At 42.0% G+C, this 16,399-nt stretch overlaps 1 protein-coding gene across 1 annotated transcript in view; it reads right to left on the minus strand.

Annotated features, from left to right (window-relative positions):
- ULK4 (unc-51 like kinase 4) overlaps positions 1 to 16,399 on the minus strand; it is a 704,158-nt gene that overhangs the window by 333,873 nt on the left and 353,886 nt on the right. The window contains exon 31 of the mRNA XM_083188569.1: positions 3,497 to 3,545. Coding sequence (XP_083044695.1) covers positions 3,497 to 3,545 — 49 coding nt within the window. The remainder of the gene's footprint in view (positions 1 to 3,496; positions 3,546 to 16,399) is intronic.

A 16,399-nucleotide genomic window follows, 5' to 3' on the forward strand; every position in this document is an offset into this window, starting at 1 on the left:
GCACATTCGCCACGTTCCGGAGCCTCGCCGGCTCTGGTATTCAATGAGTCAGGGGCTCGCTGCCCCTGACCGGCGAATATGAGCTCCTGCGGCGAACGCCGCAGGGAGCCTGAGGACGGTGGCAGGCAGGGAGATTGCAGTCTCTCTGCCTGCCCCAGAGCGTATGTGAGGGGGGAGGTGGGCTCCCCGGGTGCCAGGCAGCACAGGCTGCCCCCCGGGGGTGCCAGCAGGGGACCGGGTATATTCACTACACCCGATCGTGCATATGTAACGATCGGGTGCAGTGAATATATGAATATCTAATGAGCGGCTCGGCTCCGGCGCCCCCTGCTGGCTGTTGTGTAAAAAAAATATATATATATATTTTTTTAAATTAAATATATAATTCATGTAATTCATATATTCATGTGCTTACAGCACATGAATAAAAATAGCATGCCCCTCCTCAGAATAAAATTCCAGATTTTTTGACACCAAATGTATTTTAAAAGTTCACATTCCACTTCTCCATAAAAAGATAGCGATTGCTACTCGGTGAATCATGGCGAAAAAAACGTTCAAATGTATTCGCCATCTGGTCATTGAATAGGGTGATTCACCGTTTTAGTCACAAATTCGCTAAACAGCACAAATTCGCCATAAAAACATGGCGAATCAGGCTCATTGAATACCGCCCACAGCATGTGGTCAAGCACTCCACTGCATGTTTGCAGATAAATGCATAGTTGGCAGTGTTTCCCCATATAAAGAACCAAGTGGCACTCCACAGACTTTTTAAAGTGCAAAGTAGGTAATTGAATAGGGTGATTCACCGTTTTAGTCACAAATTCGCCAAACAGCACAAATTCGCCATAAAAACATGGCGAATCAGGCTCATTGAATACCGCCCACAGCATGTGGTCAAGCACTCCACTGCATGTTTGCAGATAAATGCATAGTTGGCAGTGTTTCCCCATATAAAGAACCAAGTGGCACTCCACAGACTTTTTAAAGTGCAAAGTAGTGCTGTTTATTGTCCAATAACATCTCTCTCTCTCTCTATATATATATATATATATTTATAGATCTATCTATTTAGAGTTATGTATATATATATATATATATATATATATATATATAAAAATAAATACATCTACATGTATGAAGACACTTTCAGACTAATTTGAAAAGGGTGAATGGTTAATAATGTAATTTAAAATCGTAATTCATCCTTAAGGAACCAAAAGGCTAAAGAAGAGTTTGTGAAACCAGCACACCAGTTAATGTCATTTATTTAATGTGGCCGCATTATAACCATGAAAAAGCAACAATCCACACATTACGACACAAAAATGCTTAAAGATGCGACACAGTGTAGCTAGTATGAAAACTATAATAATAGACCATGTCCCTGCCAATCTTAGGGGTGGTGATAGGAACAAAGCCCTATTAATGAAAGATAGCCGCTGGATCCATTATTTGGGGACGGTGGCTCCTAATGGCCTGAATGAGAATTTGGGGCTTCAGTGTTTTCTGTGAATACTATGTATGTGGGGTGTTGTTCTGCTAAACATTGTGTACCTTTTCAGTGAGGGTTATGACTGTTTGTTGTACTGTTGTCATCGTGGGTCTAACTGGTTAATTTTAACATTGTCATGTATGGTTATTTGACTTAGGTCCTGTGGTCATACAAGTGGGCGCATTATTCCTTTAGCTGTGAGCAATGTTGTTATTATTGATAATTTGATACTGTATATGTTGTTACTTTAGCAGTCATGTAGTCCGTTGCTTATAGTATATGCATGTTGATTATTAGGCAAATGTCCTGCAGCATGTATTCAGGTTAAAGAATAAGTGATAACATCAGCAGACATCATTGTTTTAAACATTTTAAGTGCATTGATATTTTAAATGTATTTACGTTTTTGTATGTATTTAGTTTCAGGTTGCCTGGCAACACAACATTCTCCCTGTAAAGGCAAAGCCATTGGTCAGATCGCATCACGTGACTGGAACCCCGGACGTGTGCGCTGTGCAGTGAGGTACCCGGAACCATTATACAGCTCTTAGGTTCCGTGGGGAGACATTGCGGCGCTGCACCTCTGGATCGTGGTTGACAGCAGCGACGGACGCCAGCGGTGATTGCCTGGACAGGTGAGTAAGGCGTGTCCACGCCAGTTCTGGGTGTTTGGTGGCGGGAAATTTATGTATAAAGATGTTGTGCATTTGTATTTTGATTGTCTGTCCTTGAAAACGGGGGTTTGTTACCCCCGAAACGCCGTTGGAGAATAAAGGCTGTTTTAACTTCATACTGGAATCCAAGTCTGATTGAGTGCCGCCCACCACACTGGTATATATATATATATATATATATATATATATATATATATATATATATATATATAAAAGAGGTTTAGAGTGCGCTAAAGAAAACTCAACAGTTTAAAATTTATACATTTATTCCATAGTCTTCACAAAGACTTCAAGCTTTAAAAGTACAGCAGGTCTGTTACTGGTACAGATGGTGTAGTAGGCCTACTACACCATCTGTACCAGTAACAGACCTGCTGTACTTTTAAAGCTTGAAGTTTTTGTGAAGACTATGGAATGTATAAATTTTAAACTGTTGAGTTTTCTTTAGCGCACTCTAAACCTCTTTTTTATCTCTATTTGCCTATCCGGACCCGGCTAACAGGGGTCCATTAGAGTTGCTGCTCCTATTACTATCTTGGGCGCGGTTGGGGTACCTTTCTTGTGATATATATATATATATATATATATATATCTATTTAGAGTTATGTATATATATATATATATATATATATATATATATATATAAAAATACATACATCTACATACATTTGTATGAAGACACTTTCAGACTAATTTGAAAAGGGTGAATGGTTAATAATGTAATTTCAAATCGTGAAAAAGTAACAATCCACACATTACGACGCAAAAATCGCCATTCCCAGACGTGAGGTGCAAAATTCTAGGTTTTGGGCGCAGGTGGTATGTGATGACATTGTATAAATAATAATCAGAGCTCACCATAGTCAGCATTTTCACTTATGTAACACTTTTTAATCCGTAGCTATTGCTTCGTTCTAATTAACTCACTCATACTTTAGCAATTCACTTGTGTGCTGACCTGAGGTGACTGTTTTTTGCTGGCTTTTTGGAGTGTTGCGCCCCAGGTTCAAACTTAGTATTAGGGACCCACCAGAAAATGTACAAGGTTACCTTGACGTGGTTGGTGGGCTAGTATTTTTTGGCCAATAAATATTCCAAGAACCTCAATTTATTGCTCTATATGAGATAGCAGAGGTTAATATTATGTGTGCATCAGTGTGCATCAGGCACCACGTCTTTCTTTGTATGCCTAGTAAACAGCTGACAGAAATGAAAGCATGCTACAGTAAAAAACATTCACCAGAAGTGTCTGCATACTTATACATGATCTCAATCTTATGCTGCCAATTGTAGCACAATAAATGCAAATCTATATTATTCTTACCAAAATCACTTGAAACAGAACAGGGACCAGGTTGCTGTCTTCAATGACCCTATAAGAAAGGAAACAGAAAACAACATATATTGTAAATTATAAAGATGGATCTGTTTTCATTCCCAACAGGATCAGGCAATGGATACTTGGGGGTATTTAGTCCAGGATAATGGCTGTCGATCCCTACCGGCAGCCGTGATCCTGGCCCATTTGTGGTCTGATCAACAGCTTAGCGACAAGTGGGATTCAATGTCCCGCCTGCCAATCGGCGCAAAGGAGGCATGGCCACGAAAACGTCTGTGGATTGTCGATTGCCGGGATCGCGACAGCTTCTAAAGTTGGGCCTGTTCTGCCGTGATCCCACTTTTATTCCTGTCGCTAAAGACAGCATTGAATATGTAGCCGTCACTATTTCCCCTGTCTGGAATAGCGGCGGCACATTGAATACCCCCCCTTAGGCCCTTATTCTGGTTCACTCGCTAAGGCAATTTCCTTCTCAAATGGACAAAACCATGTGCACTTCAGGGGGGGGGGGGCAGATTTAGCATGTGCAGAGAGAATTAGATCTGGGTGAGTTATTTTGTTTCTGTGCAGGGAAAATACTGACTGCTTTATTTTTTACACTGCAATATAGAAGTAAAACCCCACCCAAATTGAATTCTCTCTGTCAAACCTGCAGTGAACATGATTTTGTTCATTTGAGAATGAATTTGTGTTTGCAAGTGAACCAGAATAAGGGCCTTAGTGGGATTTACTGTTGCTGGTATTACAATTGCCAAGGAAAAAAACAGGTTTGTACTCACCATGCAGAGAGAGAGAGAGAGAGAGAGAGAGAGAGAGAGAGAGAGAGAGAGAGAGAGAGATGTGTGTATATATTGTAAATAGAAACAAAGACACTCACAGGTGACTTTAAAATACAACTTATTTTATGGAAAGTACATTTTGGCCCAGAACACTTTCAGAAACCCAGTTCCTGATGATGTCATATTTAATTAGAGGTTCAGGAACTGATTTCTTGCTGAAAAATAGCACTGGTTTTCATCTTTATTTGGGTACAAATTGAATCTATAAACATACAATTAATTGAAAGGAAGGGTAAGAGGGGCCACCCACTTGTGGCACAAACCTGCCTGCCATTACACATGGAGAAGGGACTGACCTTGACTGATTATAATAGATATTTATGTTGAATGCATAACATTTGTAATATTGCTGCTGTGCATAATGTTAGCATTGTCATGACCATGAGAAAACTTTTTTATCTGTACATCTAATCTCTACTCTAATTCCACAGAGGTGAATTTTATTTTATGTGCAAGGCAATTTAGCATACTGGTTATTTTTATATTACGGGAAGGCAATGTAACATATTGGTCAATTAGGCTGTATCCTAGCAACAGTTTAAACAGATGTTAACGCTATAGCTAAACTATATAACTAAAAAAATACGGCTGAAAAACTGAAATGAGTTTCTGTGAAACCAGTGAAAATGTCAACATATTTGTTATTGACTGTTCAATTTGTTAAAGTAATAAATGTACTTTTAAACTCTCCCTTTCAACCTTCTTGAAACCACAGTCAAGTGTAGGGATATCACTTACTTCTGTGTAAAGATATCTTAAATGAGACTACACTGTAGTGACATATTCACTGTTTTATGCATCAAAATATCTAAAATAACTTTTTTGATAGGAGGGGGAATATCATAGTTCTACCCTCCTGCATTCTGCAGGAGACTCCCTGAAATAACAGCAATCTCCCTCTCTCCCTCATTAGTCTAGCAATCTCCCTCAATTTACCTAGCACACATTACACTGTTACATTTTTGTGGGGAAAAAAGGAATGAGAGACAGATACATTTACATTGAATCATCAGTACCATATCCCAGCACTTTACCAAGTATAGTAGCTCTTACTAACTGCTTTGGGGCTCATCTACATTTGGATATAAGTCACTTTAAAAGATTCCTCTCAGATGTAGCAGTACACACCCACACTTCTAGGTGCCATGTTCACAATCTCTTTTCACAATCTCTCCATATATGGTACTAGAAACGCCCTTTGGGTGGAGCATGACATGCCCCATCAATGGGGCACTGTGCAACATTCTACTACCAACTATAAACTCCCTGAAACTAGTTTTCAAAAGTAGACAAGTAAGGGGAATATACAAAATCAAATCCTACAGTATCAAAAGACAAGACAGCTTACCACAGACAGACAGCTAAGGTCAGTGGAATACATTCTCAGGGAGTTATGGGTCAAAGTATAACATGCAGGCACTAACTGCGGCCCTCCGGTGGCTCAGTGGCTGTGCTGTGTAGTGAAGTGAAGGGGGTGCTGGAGATAGAGCTACCCGGGCCCCACCCTCTGTCAAATAGGCGGGGCATGGGACACTTGTCCCCATAGCACCCCCCTAATAGAGGCCCTGTTAGAGCCACTAAATTTACAGCAACAATTAAGCAGGAACACACTGGAGGGACCGCCATTTGTGCTATCTTTACTGATGATTTTACTTGAGCCCTGAACTAGTCAAATTGAGTGGATACAAATTGCAATCTTGCTAACAACCACACAATACTGTATATAGTGAATTGTTTGATTGCATGTGATTTATCCTTGCTCCTCTATACACTAGATCAGTGGTTCTCAACCTATGTCCTCAAGTACCCCCAACAGTTCACATTTTCCAGGTCATGTTTTCCAGGTCACCCAGCAGGTGCACTCATTACTTACTGACACATGTTAAAAGATCTATATGTGGAGCTAATTATTTCACTTGTGATTCTGTGTGGAGACCAAGAAAATGTGCACTGCTGGGGGTACTTAAGGACCAAGGTTTTGAGAACCACTGCACTAGAACAACCTTCATGCCAGTCTGTTGTAGGGAGTAGCATGAAGGTTACATCAAATCACCTGAAATATTAGGGTATATTCAATGTTTTGACGGTGAGCTATGATGGTGAGCAGTGCCGATAGCTCACGTTCTCCATTCAACTCCCCCCTCCCTTCACTCACCGTTTCTGCCTCACTGGTTCTTTTCAGGAGGTAGAAACGGCAAGTGCGGCCATCAAAACGGTGGGGCTCACCACAAAATACAGCAGGCTCGCTGCATTTGCAGTGAACCTAATCATTTAAAGGGAATCCTCGCCGTACTCTGAAGACGAGGATTTTGCCGAAACATTGAATATACGGGAAGAGGGTTGGATGGCGAGGATGGATTTCCTGCTCCAAAAAATGCCATCCTCTGCGTATAAACCCTTGCCGCCGCCGCCACCGATCACTGCCCGCATGTCGCCACATTAAATATACTCCATTGTCTGTCATCCGGGTTGCCATAAACAATGCCCAATAGGCATGAAACCACTAGCGACATTGCCAGAATTGATGTGCAGTACATCAAAGCTGACGTCTCATGAGACAGCGGGAGCGCACATACTGAGCATACACAGAGCCAGCCCTACCCATTTTGATGCCCTAGGCAAGATTCTGTCTGGTGCCCCCTAGCACTGTGGCTAGTTCCACTTCTGACAGAGCATCTCTCTCCCAGAACAGCCCCAGCCCTGCACAGATCACAGCAGCAACTCTCACCCCTTGCAATACTCATTTTAGTGCCATTGTCAGCAAGAGTATTAATGCTCCAACCTAAATGTGAATTTCTAATATAAACACACATTTCCCATATTCACAATTAATACACACTGCCACTTGCTAGAAATTCTCTCTCTTCCCTTAAATGTACTTTTTATAGACTGCTTCTGTGATGTGTGCCTTTGCTCTACCACTGCACTTGATGCTGCTTTGGGGTAGGGGTTGGAAGTTTGTGGCTGTCAGACCGATTCCCCTGGGAGGAGGAGCTTCAGCAGCTGGGCATGTGCAGTAGCAGAGGCAAAAGTAGGGTAAATGGCAACAATGGTAAGTTTAAAAATACTGGGGCAGATGTATTATAGCAGCGCTTATCGCGCCGCTATAATACTTCCTGCTTCGCCTCATTAGCGAGGCGAAGCAGGAAGGGACATTGACAAGATGTATTAACATCTGGTCTGCCGAAGTGGGGGAGCACTAACTCCCCCCTCCGGTGATGTCCCCTCCTGGAGATAGCTGTTTAGATAACGCTTCGCATGCCTGCTGCTGGCGAAGCCAAAGCCGGCATCGGGCTGAAAAGCGCCCCTGTCATTTACTGCACGCTGGCTCCTTCATACATGGGGGAGAAGCGGTATCAGTGCATATAACATGCGCTGGTACCTCTTCTCCCCCATAACGCCCGGTCATACATCTACACAACTGTTCTTTACAAATCTGGATGAATTCTTACATACTGTAGGTACTTATATACAAATAAACTGGAAGCACAAACTTAGGTTAATGTTATTGCAAGGTAAAATATGAATATGACACATACACAATGTTACGGAATGGAAAGCTGAAGTAAATGACCGGGAACCTGGGGAGCACCTAGCCCACTGAATCCTTAAGCCTTTCTGAAGAGTAAAACAAATGGTACTTGTTTCCTAGCACGGCCACAACGATTTAGATCGTTGTGGTCGGAAGATAAAAAATCGGATCGATCGCATCGCATGCGATTTGGTCGCATGCGATGCGACCGATCCGACCGACCGATTTTTCACCCGATTTTTTTTTTTTTTCACCCGATTTTTTTCAATTGCCCCCCCAAATGTTACTAAGTGGGCTAGACCCCACGATAGACGTCAACCTGAAGCGTGGCGAGCGCAGCGAGCCCGCGAGGGGCGGCGGTGCGCATCCTCCGACCTTTTCATTCCCCTACTATCCACGTCGGCGTGGAGTTGAGAATATATAGTGTGGCGAGCGCAGCGAGCCACCGAGCCCGAAGCGTGGCGAGCGCAGCGAGCCCCGCGAGGGGACGCGTATAACTTCACAGGTATTCGCGTCCCCTCGCGGGGCTCGCTGCGCTCGCCACGCTTCGGGCTCGGTGGCTCGCTGCGCTCGCCACACTATATATTCTCAACTCCACGCCGACGTGGATAGTAGGGGAATGAAAAGGTCGGAGGACACGTACCGCCGCCCCTCGCGGGCTCGCTGCGCTCGCCACGCTTCGGGTTGACGTCTATCGTGGGGTCATGGCGGGCACATAAAAAATGTGAAATGGGTCATATTGGCCCATTTCACCTTTTTTATCATTTTTCCCTATGTGAGATGGACTTAATCAAGTCCATCTAATCTTGTGCCATTATAATGGCACAAGACCGACGCGATCCTCCCGATTTCAATGTTAAAAGATTTTTTAACATTGAAGTCTATGGAAAAATCGGGTGAATCGGTCGGTCGCATCGCGGCCGATTTTAATTGGTCGCGACCGACCGATTGACCCGATTTCTGTCATTCAAAGGGAAAAAATTGTAAAAAATCGGCCACATCGTGAGGATCGTGTCCCTTAATTAAGAGCCACGATCACTCACGATTGTGGCCGTTCTAGGAAACAAGTACCAAACAAATTTTAGGTCTTTTTTAAGCACTTCTCCCAGGTAAGGCTCAAATATGAGGCCCCATAAAATAAGTTATTTTATTATTACTGCCACATTGAATTATCTAGGTATCCATAAATATTAAGGATATAAGTAAAGTGGACTAATAGAAACCAAAATGTCCTCCACTGTGAAGTACGTATTCAGATTCTTAAATAGCATCGCGCTTGGGAAAAAAATAAAATTATATATATATATATATATATATATATATATATACATACATACATACATACATACATACACTGTTTATAAACAAAAGGCTGCTCCCCTGCTTTGGCTTAAAAGATCTTCCAAGATGACATTTGCTTTTCCTTGACTGGCTAATTGGCTGCTGGATCATCTGCCAGGGATCTTGAGGAAATATGGCAATCCTGAGGACTTGAAGCCTGAACCGAATATGTGAGCACCGAGCGGCTGCACAAAGGAGCGGTGCAGGGAGTAAGGCTGGAGGCGACGCATGACAAGTACAGCTGAATACTGCTGCTGCTGTAGGTTTCCGGTTGCTACAGCGCACACACCACAACCCTGTCATCATTTTGAGCCCTAGCTTAAACCTGTCAGCGTAATGGTCTGGCTGGCACTGCCCTCACCCAGCGCTGAGCCCAGATTGCACCTGTCACTCCCGCGCAGAACCCTCCACCCCCTGAGCCACCGCTTAGCCGCAGACTGCACCTGCTGTGCTGGCTCTCCTCCAATCACCCGGTGCTGTCTGAGCCTCAGGCTGCACCCGATCAGACGCTGATGTTGCTGGCTCAGCTCCGCTGTGTAAGAGCAGAGCCAGTGCCTGCACCATTTGTCAGGTGCCCCACGAACCACCACTGAAAGCTGAGCCGCCCCTAGGTTGTGCAAAGGCCCTAGGCAATTTCCATGTTTGCCTATGCTTAGGGCCGGCTCTGAGCATACAAACTGAGCAATGTAGTCAATATTTGTCTGAATCGCCTGATTGGACAACATATTATTTAGTGTGTACCCAGCTTTAGCTTTAAGGAGAAACCAACATGATTTTGCCTGACCACTACTTTAAATGTAGCTACTGTCTTGTCAGAATAAAATTGACACATGTAAATTAAGGATTAGTACATATGGGTAGCATTAAGTCATATTATATTATTAATTTTTAATTAGACATTATTTTTAAATAACATCTGGGTGGAACATTGACACAGTACTAACTGTACAAGATTAGTCTTTAACCAGTATACAAACCTACACTAACAATGGTTGTCGATATAAGCATACCCAATATACTTCACCTATGCTACCTAAAATATGGAGGCCCAATCAAACAAGGGGCCATAGCAGGGAACTTGTGCCGCAACCTAAAAAAGTGTTATGTCATGAAGAGGAGTGAAGTCAATTAGTTAGTGCAGGCCTGCACATAGTACCTCTCCAGCCAGCAAGTGCTATTCCTGTCCCCAAACAGGCCAGAGAAAGGGATACTGTGACAGCAATAATACTGTTCCCTCAGCCTTGAGTGCATTGACTCCAGTCACATATCCCTCCCTATGGCAATGCATACAAAATGGGGGTTAAGGGTAGATGACTATTAGGAATGTGCAAATAAATGGTTCATGGATACACATTCCCCAGGGCTACAGGGCACACACACACACACACGTCTCTCCAGGACATTGTGGAATGATTACTTTTTAAGTTAGAAAGCAGAAAATAAAAATAAGAGTAATGATGAAAGGAACAATATTTGGGAAAATCACAAGAAAATAATCTTTTGGTGTATGGTATTTTCTATTATCAAAAAATACTTTTCTTAAAGCTTTGCTTGCTAGCTTATAAGCATGTTTTGATAATGATAAGTGCAACACTCAGTAAGGTACTTGTTTCCTAGCAGGGAGCCCGTCGGGTCCCATCGCATCCATTAACTTAAGGTATGCAATGGGACCCGACCGACCCGATTTCGGGCTTTTTAACAGCTTTCCCGACAATGTAAAAACCGACCCGATTTATCATTGTATGTAATGTTAAATGGCCGTTTAAAATCGGGTCCATCGCATGCCGGCGAGCCCGAAGCATGGTGAGCGTAGCGAGCCCCGCGAAGAGACGCGTAATACTTCTGAAGTAATGCGCGTCCGCTCGCCTCACTTAGGGCTCGGTGGCTCGCTGCGCTCGCCACACTATATAAAATCATAATGGCCAATATGGCTCTCAGGTGGTTGGAGTAATTGCTTATAGGCTCATAAGTTGCCATCTTCCAGCATTGTGTGAAAGTCTCCTCACATGCGCTACCAATAACCCGTCTATGGTTATAGCTCCATTCCCTAGCACTAATAACGGTACTTGTGTATTAGCACGGCGCCCACGATATTTGGTTGCACGACATATAATCGCATTGCATCACATGGCATACACCCGATGCACTGCGATGCGATTTAAAATTTTATAAGCCCCCTATACGATGTTTAATTGTATAAGCACCCTAATGGGGGCTTACAATGTTAAATGCACCCCCACGCCACCCCCACTATGAACGTGAACCGCCACCCCTCGTGGGCTCGCTGCGCTCGCCACGCTTCGGGTTGGCGTTAATAGTGGGGGTGCCGTTGGGGGTGCTTTTAACATATTAAGCACCCAACACGTTTAATTAAATTATAGGGGCCACTTTTAACATGGGAAAACCCATTAGGGTGCTTATACAATTTTAAATCGCATACCATTGTATATGCGATAGAATGGTATACAATGCCATATAATTCGATGGTATACAATTTAAAATTGGGCGCCGTGCTAGTACACAAGTACCCTAATAACTTAATCTAGCAATCAGCACTAGGTTCTGTGAACACTCCGTTACTATATGCACACCCTGGCTAGATTCCGGCTACTCTGTTAACATAGTAACATAGATGATGAGGTTGAAAAATACATTAGTCCATCAAGTTCAACCTATATTTGAATCCTGTAGTGCACAGGGGTATAATTGTAAAATTTTAGAGTAGGACTCTAATAGAGACCAAGCTGAAGTATCTATCGTTTTTTAACTGGTATTTGAACCAATTGTCCCTGGTGACCTATTGGCAATTATATTCCTTACAGGTCCACTATTATATATCCACTATCATATATTATATTTAAAGCTTATATTCCTGGATGTGTTTCTCTTCTAAAAAAAAATATGTATAACACTTTTATAAATATATCAATTGAGTGATCCATCACAAACATTTCCGGCAGAGTATTCCATATCTTAACTGCCCTTACGCTAAAGAATTTCTTCCTTTGTGGGGTATGAAACTTGTCCACATGTGCTGTACATGGTCCTCATAGTATACAGATCACCTGACAGTTCTCTGTATTGAACCTTGATGTATTTGTATATATTAAGCATATACCCTATTGTTCTGCTTATTAGATTTCTACAGTGTACTAAAAACCTGAATAATCTCTACATCATATTCATGTCTTATTTCTTTGTCATGAACCAGACCATGGGCCTAATGCAGCATGGATCACTAACCAAAGAATTCATAATCCAATCATAATCATAATTGATTGTCAAACAATTGCACCTGTGCAGCATTTACATTGCGCATGCACAGCAGAATTACCAATCCATGCTGAATTAGACCCCAAGTCAATCATTCAAACACACTTTGCACTACCCTTGTATATTGATCACTGCTAGTTGTGTAAAAATACTGGACTGCTTGACTACAGTACATCAGTGTGGTTGATAACTACATATTAACTTTAGCGCACTTGGCATTACAGTACGGTCCAACGTGAGAAAGGTGGTAACAGTATCTAGTTGCCTGTGACAATACAGATGAAAAATCTAAGAGAGGATTAACAAGAATGATATAATTGATTCCTACCACAACCTTAAATATTTGGAGTTTACATATTTGCCCTGCTCTTGCATAGGTATCCTCTGGGTATTGTGCTTTACTCCCATATTCCAAAAATATATTGGTAGTTTAATCAGCTCCTGACAAAAAGTAACGCGAGATGGTGGGAAATATGGGGCAGGGACTGAAGTGAATAACCAAATATTATCTGTATAAAATTGCGTAAGAGATAACTATAAATAAAAAGTAATTAGACAATTTATACCCTATCCAATAATATACTGATAGGTTAGTTGGCTCCAACAAAAGTAACCCTAGTGAATGTCTGTGCATGTACATGTGGTAGGGAGTATAAATGGTCAGCTCCACTGGGGCAGGGACTGATGTGAATGTTACAACATTCGGTACTTATATGTTAGTTGGGCGCCCACTATAGTTAGTAAGCTCATACCCCCACTATCCATGTCCACGTGAAGTTGATTTTATATAGTGTGGCGAGCGCAGGGAGCCACCGAGCCCAAACTGTGATGAGCGTAGTGAGCACCGCAAGGGGACGCAGAAAACGAAGCAAATAGCTTAGTGGGCGCCCAACTAACATATATGTACCCAAAATTCTCCGTAAAGCGCTGCGGAATATGTGTGCGCTATAGAAATAACTGGTAATAATAATAATTCACTATGTAGACAAAATCAATTGGACATGCACAGCAAATAGATACAATATTTTGTATTTGACGTCAGTTCTTTTCTTGTAAGTCTACAAAGTGCAGTGATTACTGCAGTCACCCTTCTTGCCAAACTGTCCACAATTTTCTGGGCAACAGAAAGTGGTATGTTTTGCCATCTGTCTTACATACAGTGACCAACTGTGACACCAGAGAAGGACAAGTCAGCCTAAAACACACCTGTCCCTCCAAATCGTTCCAGAAGCTCTTAAAGGGTGTGGTATAACACCAACAGTCGGGAATCCGACAGTCATTAGCGTGATGTCGGAATCCCGTCTGCACAGCGGGGGGAGCGCAATGAAGCCCCTTGCGGGCACGGTGGGGTTCTGTGCTCCCCAGCTATTTTATTCTCCCTCTATGGGGGTCGTGGACCCCCACCAGGGAGCAGTCGGGATTCCGACGTCGGAGTAATGACTGTCGGAATCCTGACTGTCGGTGAGACGTCCGGCACCCGTTTTTAATGGGGTTAAGATCTTGACTCAGCTGGCCAGTCCATTCTGGTTGCCAAATTTTTGTAAAACCAACAAAAAAGCCACATAAAATAACACCACCCCTTCCATGCTTTACTGTACGTACTGTACACTATGGCATCTGACGTTCTTCTGGTAATAACCAAACAAAAACATATCCATTTGAACTGAAAAATTTTATACCTTCATGAACAAACGTCTGCTGCAGGAGCACAGCATTCCAATTGTGTAAAGGTGTCCAATCACTTTTGTCTACATAATGTATTACATACAAATGAGAGAATAAAGTTAATCAAAATAAGCACACTAAGTGTTGTTGTTTCTTCTTATTTCTTTTTTTATTTTATTTAAAATTATGACAGCTAGGGGCCTGATGCTTAATTGCATTCCTTTTAACATTTACTGTTTGGCTGTCTTGTAATTAGTTAGACATTCTTATAATTAACTCCTACAAGCACTGAGTTACCTTAACCCCTTCATGACAGAGCCAGTTTGTGCCTTCATGACAGAGCCCTTTTTTTCAAATCTGACATGTCTCACTTAAGTGGGGATAACTTTTTTTTGCTTTTACTTATCCCAGTGATTTTGAGATTGTTTTCTCGTGACACATTGTACTTCAAGTTAGTGGTAAATTTGGGTCGATACAGTCTGTGTTTTTTTGTGAAAAATACCAAAATATCGTGAAAAAATGGAAAATTTAGCAATTTGCAAAATGTTAAATTTTCTGCTTGTGAGACAAATAATCATACCACTCAAAATAGTTAATAACTAACATAGACCATATGTCTACTTTATGTTTCCATCATTATTTCAACTTCCTTTTAATTTTTTTGGACACTAGGAGGCTTACAATATGAATAGCAAATTCTCAAATTTTCAAGAAAATTTCAAACACTGATTTTTTTAGGGATCAGTTCAGTTCTGATGTGACTTTGAGGGACTTGTATGTGAGACACCCCCATAAATGATGCCATTTCAAAAACTGCACCCCTCACAGTATTCAAAACAGCATTTTGGAAGTTTGTTAACCCTTTAGGTGTTTCACAGGAATTAAAACAAAGTGTAGGTGAAATTTCAAAATTTCTTTTTTTTTGCAGAGTTTCAATTTTAATACATTTTTCTAACGAATACAGTAGATTTTACTAGAGAAATGTGACTAAAAATTGATTCCCCCAATTCTTTTGTTTTCAAAAATATCCTATATGTGGCCCTAGTGTGCACTTTGACCAAACCACAGGCTTCATAATAGAAGGAGCACCTACTTGATTTTGGAGCCTCCTTTTTATGAGATTTTTTTTTAGGCACCATGTAGGTTTCTAGGCACCATAAGTGCTAAAAGTTAGGAACCTCCCCCACAAGTCACCCCATTTTGCAATCTACACCCCTCAGGGAATTCATCTAGGGGTAGAGTGTACATTTCAAACCCCCAGGGGTTTCACCAATTTTGGTACAACTGGGATGTGAAAATGGAAAATTACATTTTTTTACACAAACATGCAGTTCTGACTCAAAATTTTTCATTTTCACAAGGTATGAAAAAGAAAAAGCACCCCAAAATCTGTGCCCCAATTTCTCCCGAGTACGGCAATGCCTCACATGTGACCAAAAAATACCAGTTGGGTGCATGGCAGGACTCAGAAGGGAAGGAGTGTTTTTTGGATTTTGCAGCACAGATTTTGGTGGAATGAATGGTGGGTGCTATGTTGCACCAATACAGTGGAACCCCCCCACAAGTCACCCCATTTAGCAAAGTACACCCCTCAGGGAATTCATCTAGGGGTATAGTGTACATTTCAAACCCCCAGGGGTTTCACCAATTTTGGTACAACTGGGCTGTGAAAATGAAAAATTACATTTTTTTACACAAACATGCACTTCTGGCTCAAGATTTTTCATTTTCACAAGGAATGAAGGAGACAAAGCACCCCAAAGTCTGTGCCCCAATTTCTCCCGGGTACGGCAATGCCTCACATGTGACCAAAAAATACCAGTTGGGCGCATGGCAGGACTCAGAAGGGAAGGAGTGATTTTTGGATTTTGCAGCTCAGATTCTGGTGGAATTTTGGTGGGTGCTATGTCGCATTAGCAAGACCCCCCAAGCACCAATACAGTGGAACCCCCCCACAAGTCACCCCATTTTGCAAAGTACACCCCTCAGGGAATTCATCTAGGGGTATAGTGTACATTTAAAACCCCCAGGGGTTTCACCAATTTTGATACAAGTGGGCAGTGAAAATGAAAAATTACATTTTTTTACACAAAAATGCAGTTCTGGCTCAAAATTTTTCATTTTCAGAAGGTATGAAGGAGAAAAAGCACCCCAAAATCTGTGCCCCAATTTCTCCCGAGGACGGCAATGCCTCACATGTGACCAAAAAATACCAGTTGGGTGCATGGCAGGACTCAG

This window comes from Crinia signifera, chromosome 5 (assembly GCF_055691185.1).
Source record: "Crinia signifera chromosome 5, ASM5569118v1, whole genome shotgun sequence".
NCBI classification, from domain to species: domain Eukaryota; kingdom Metazoa; phylum Chordata; class Amphibia; order Anura; family Myobatrachidae; genus Crinia; species Crinia signifera.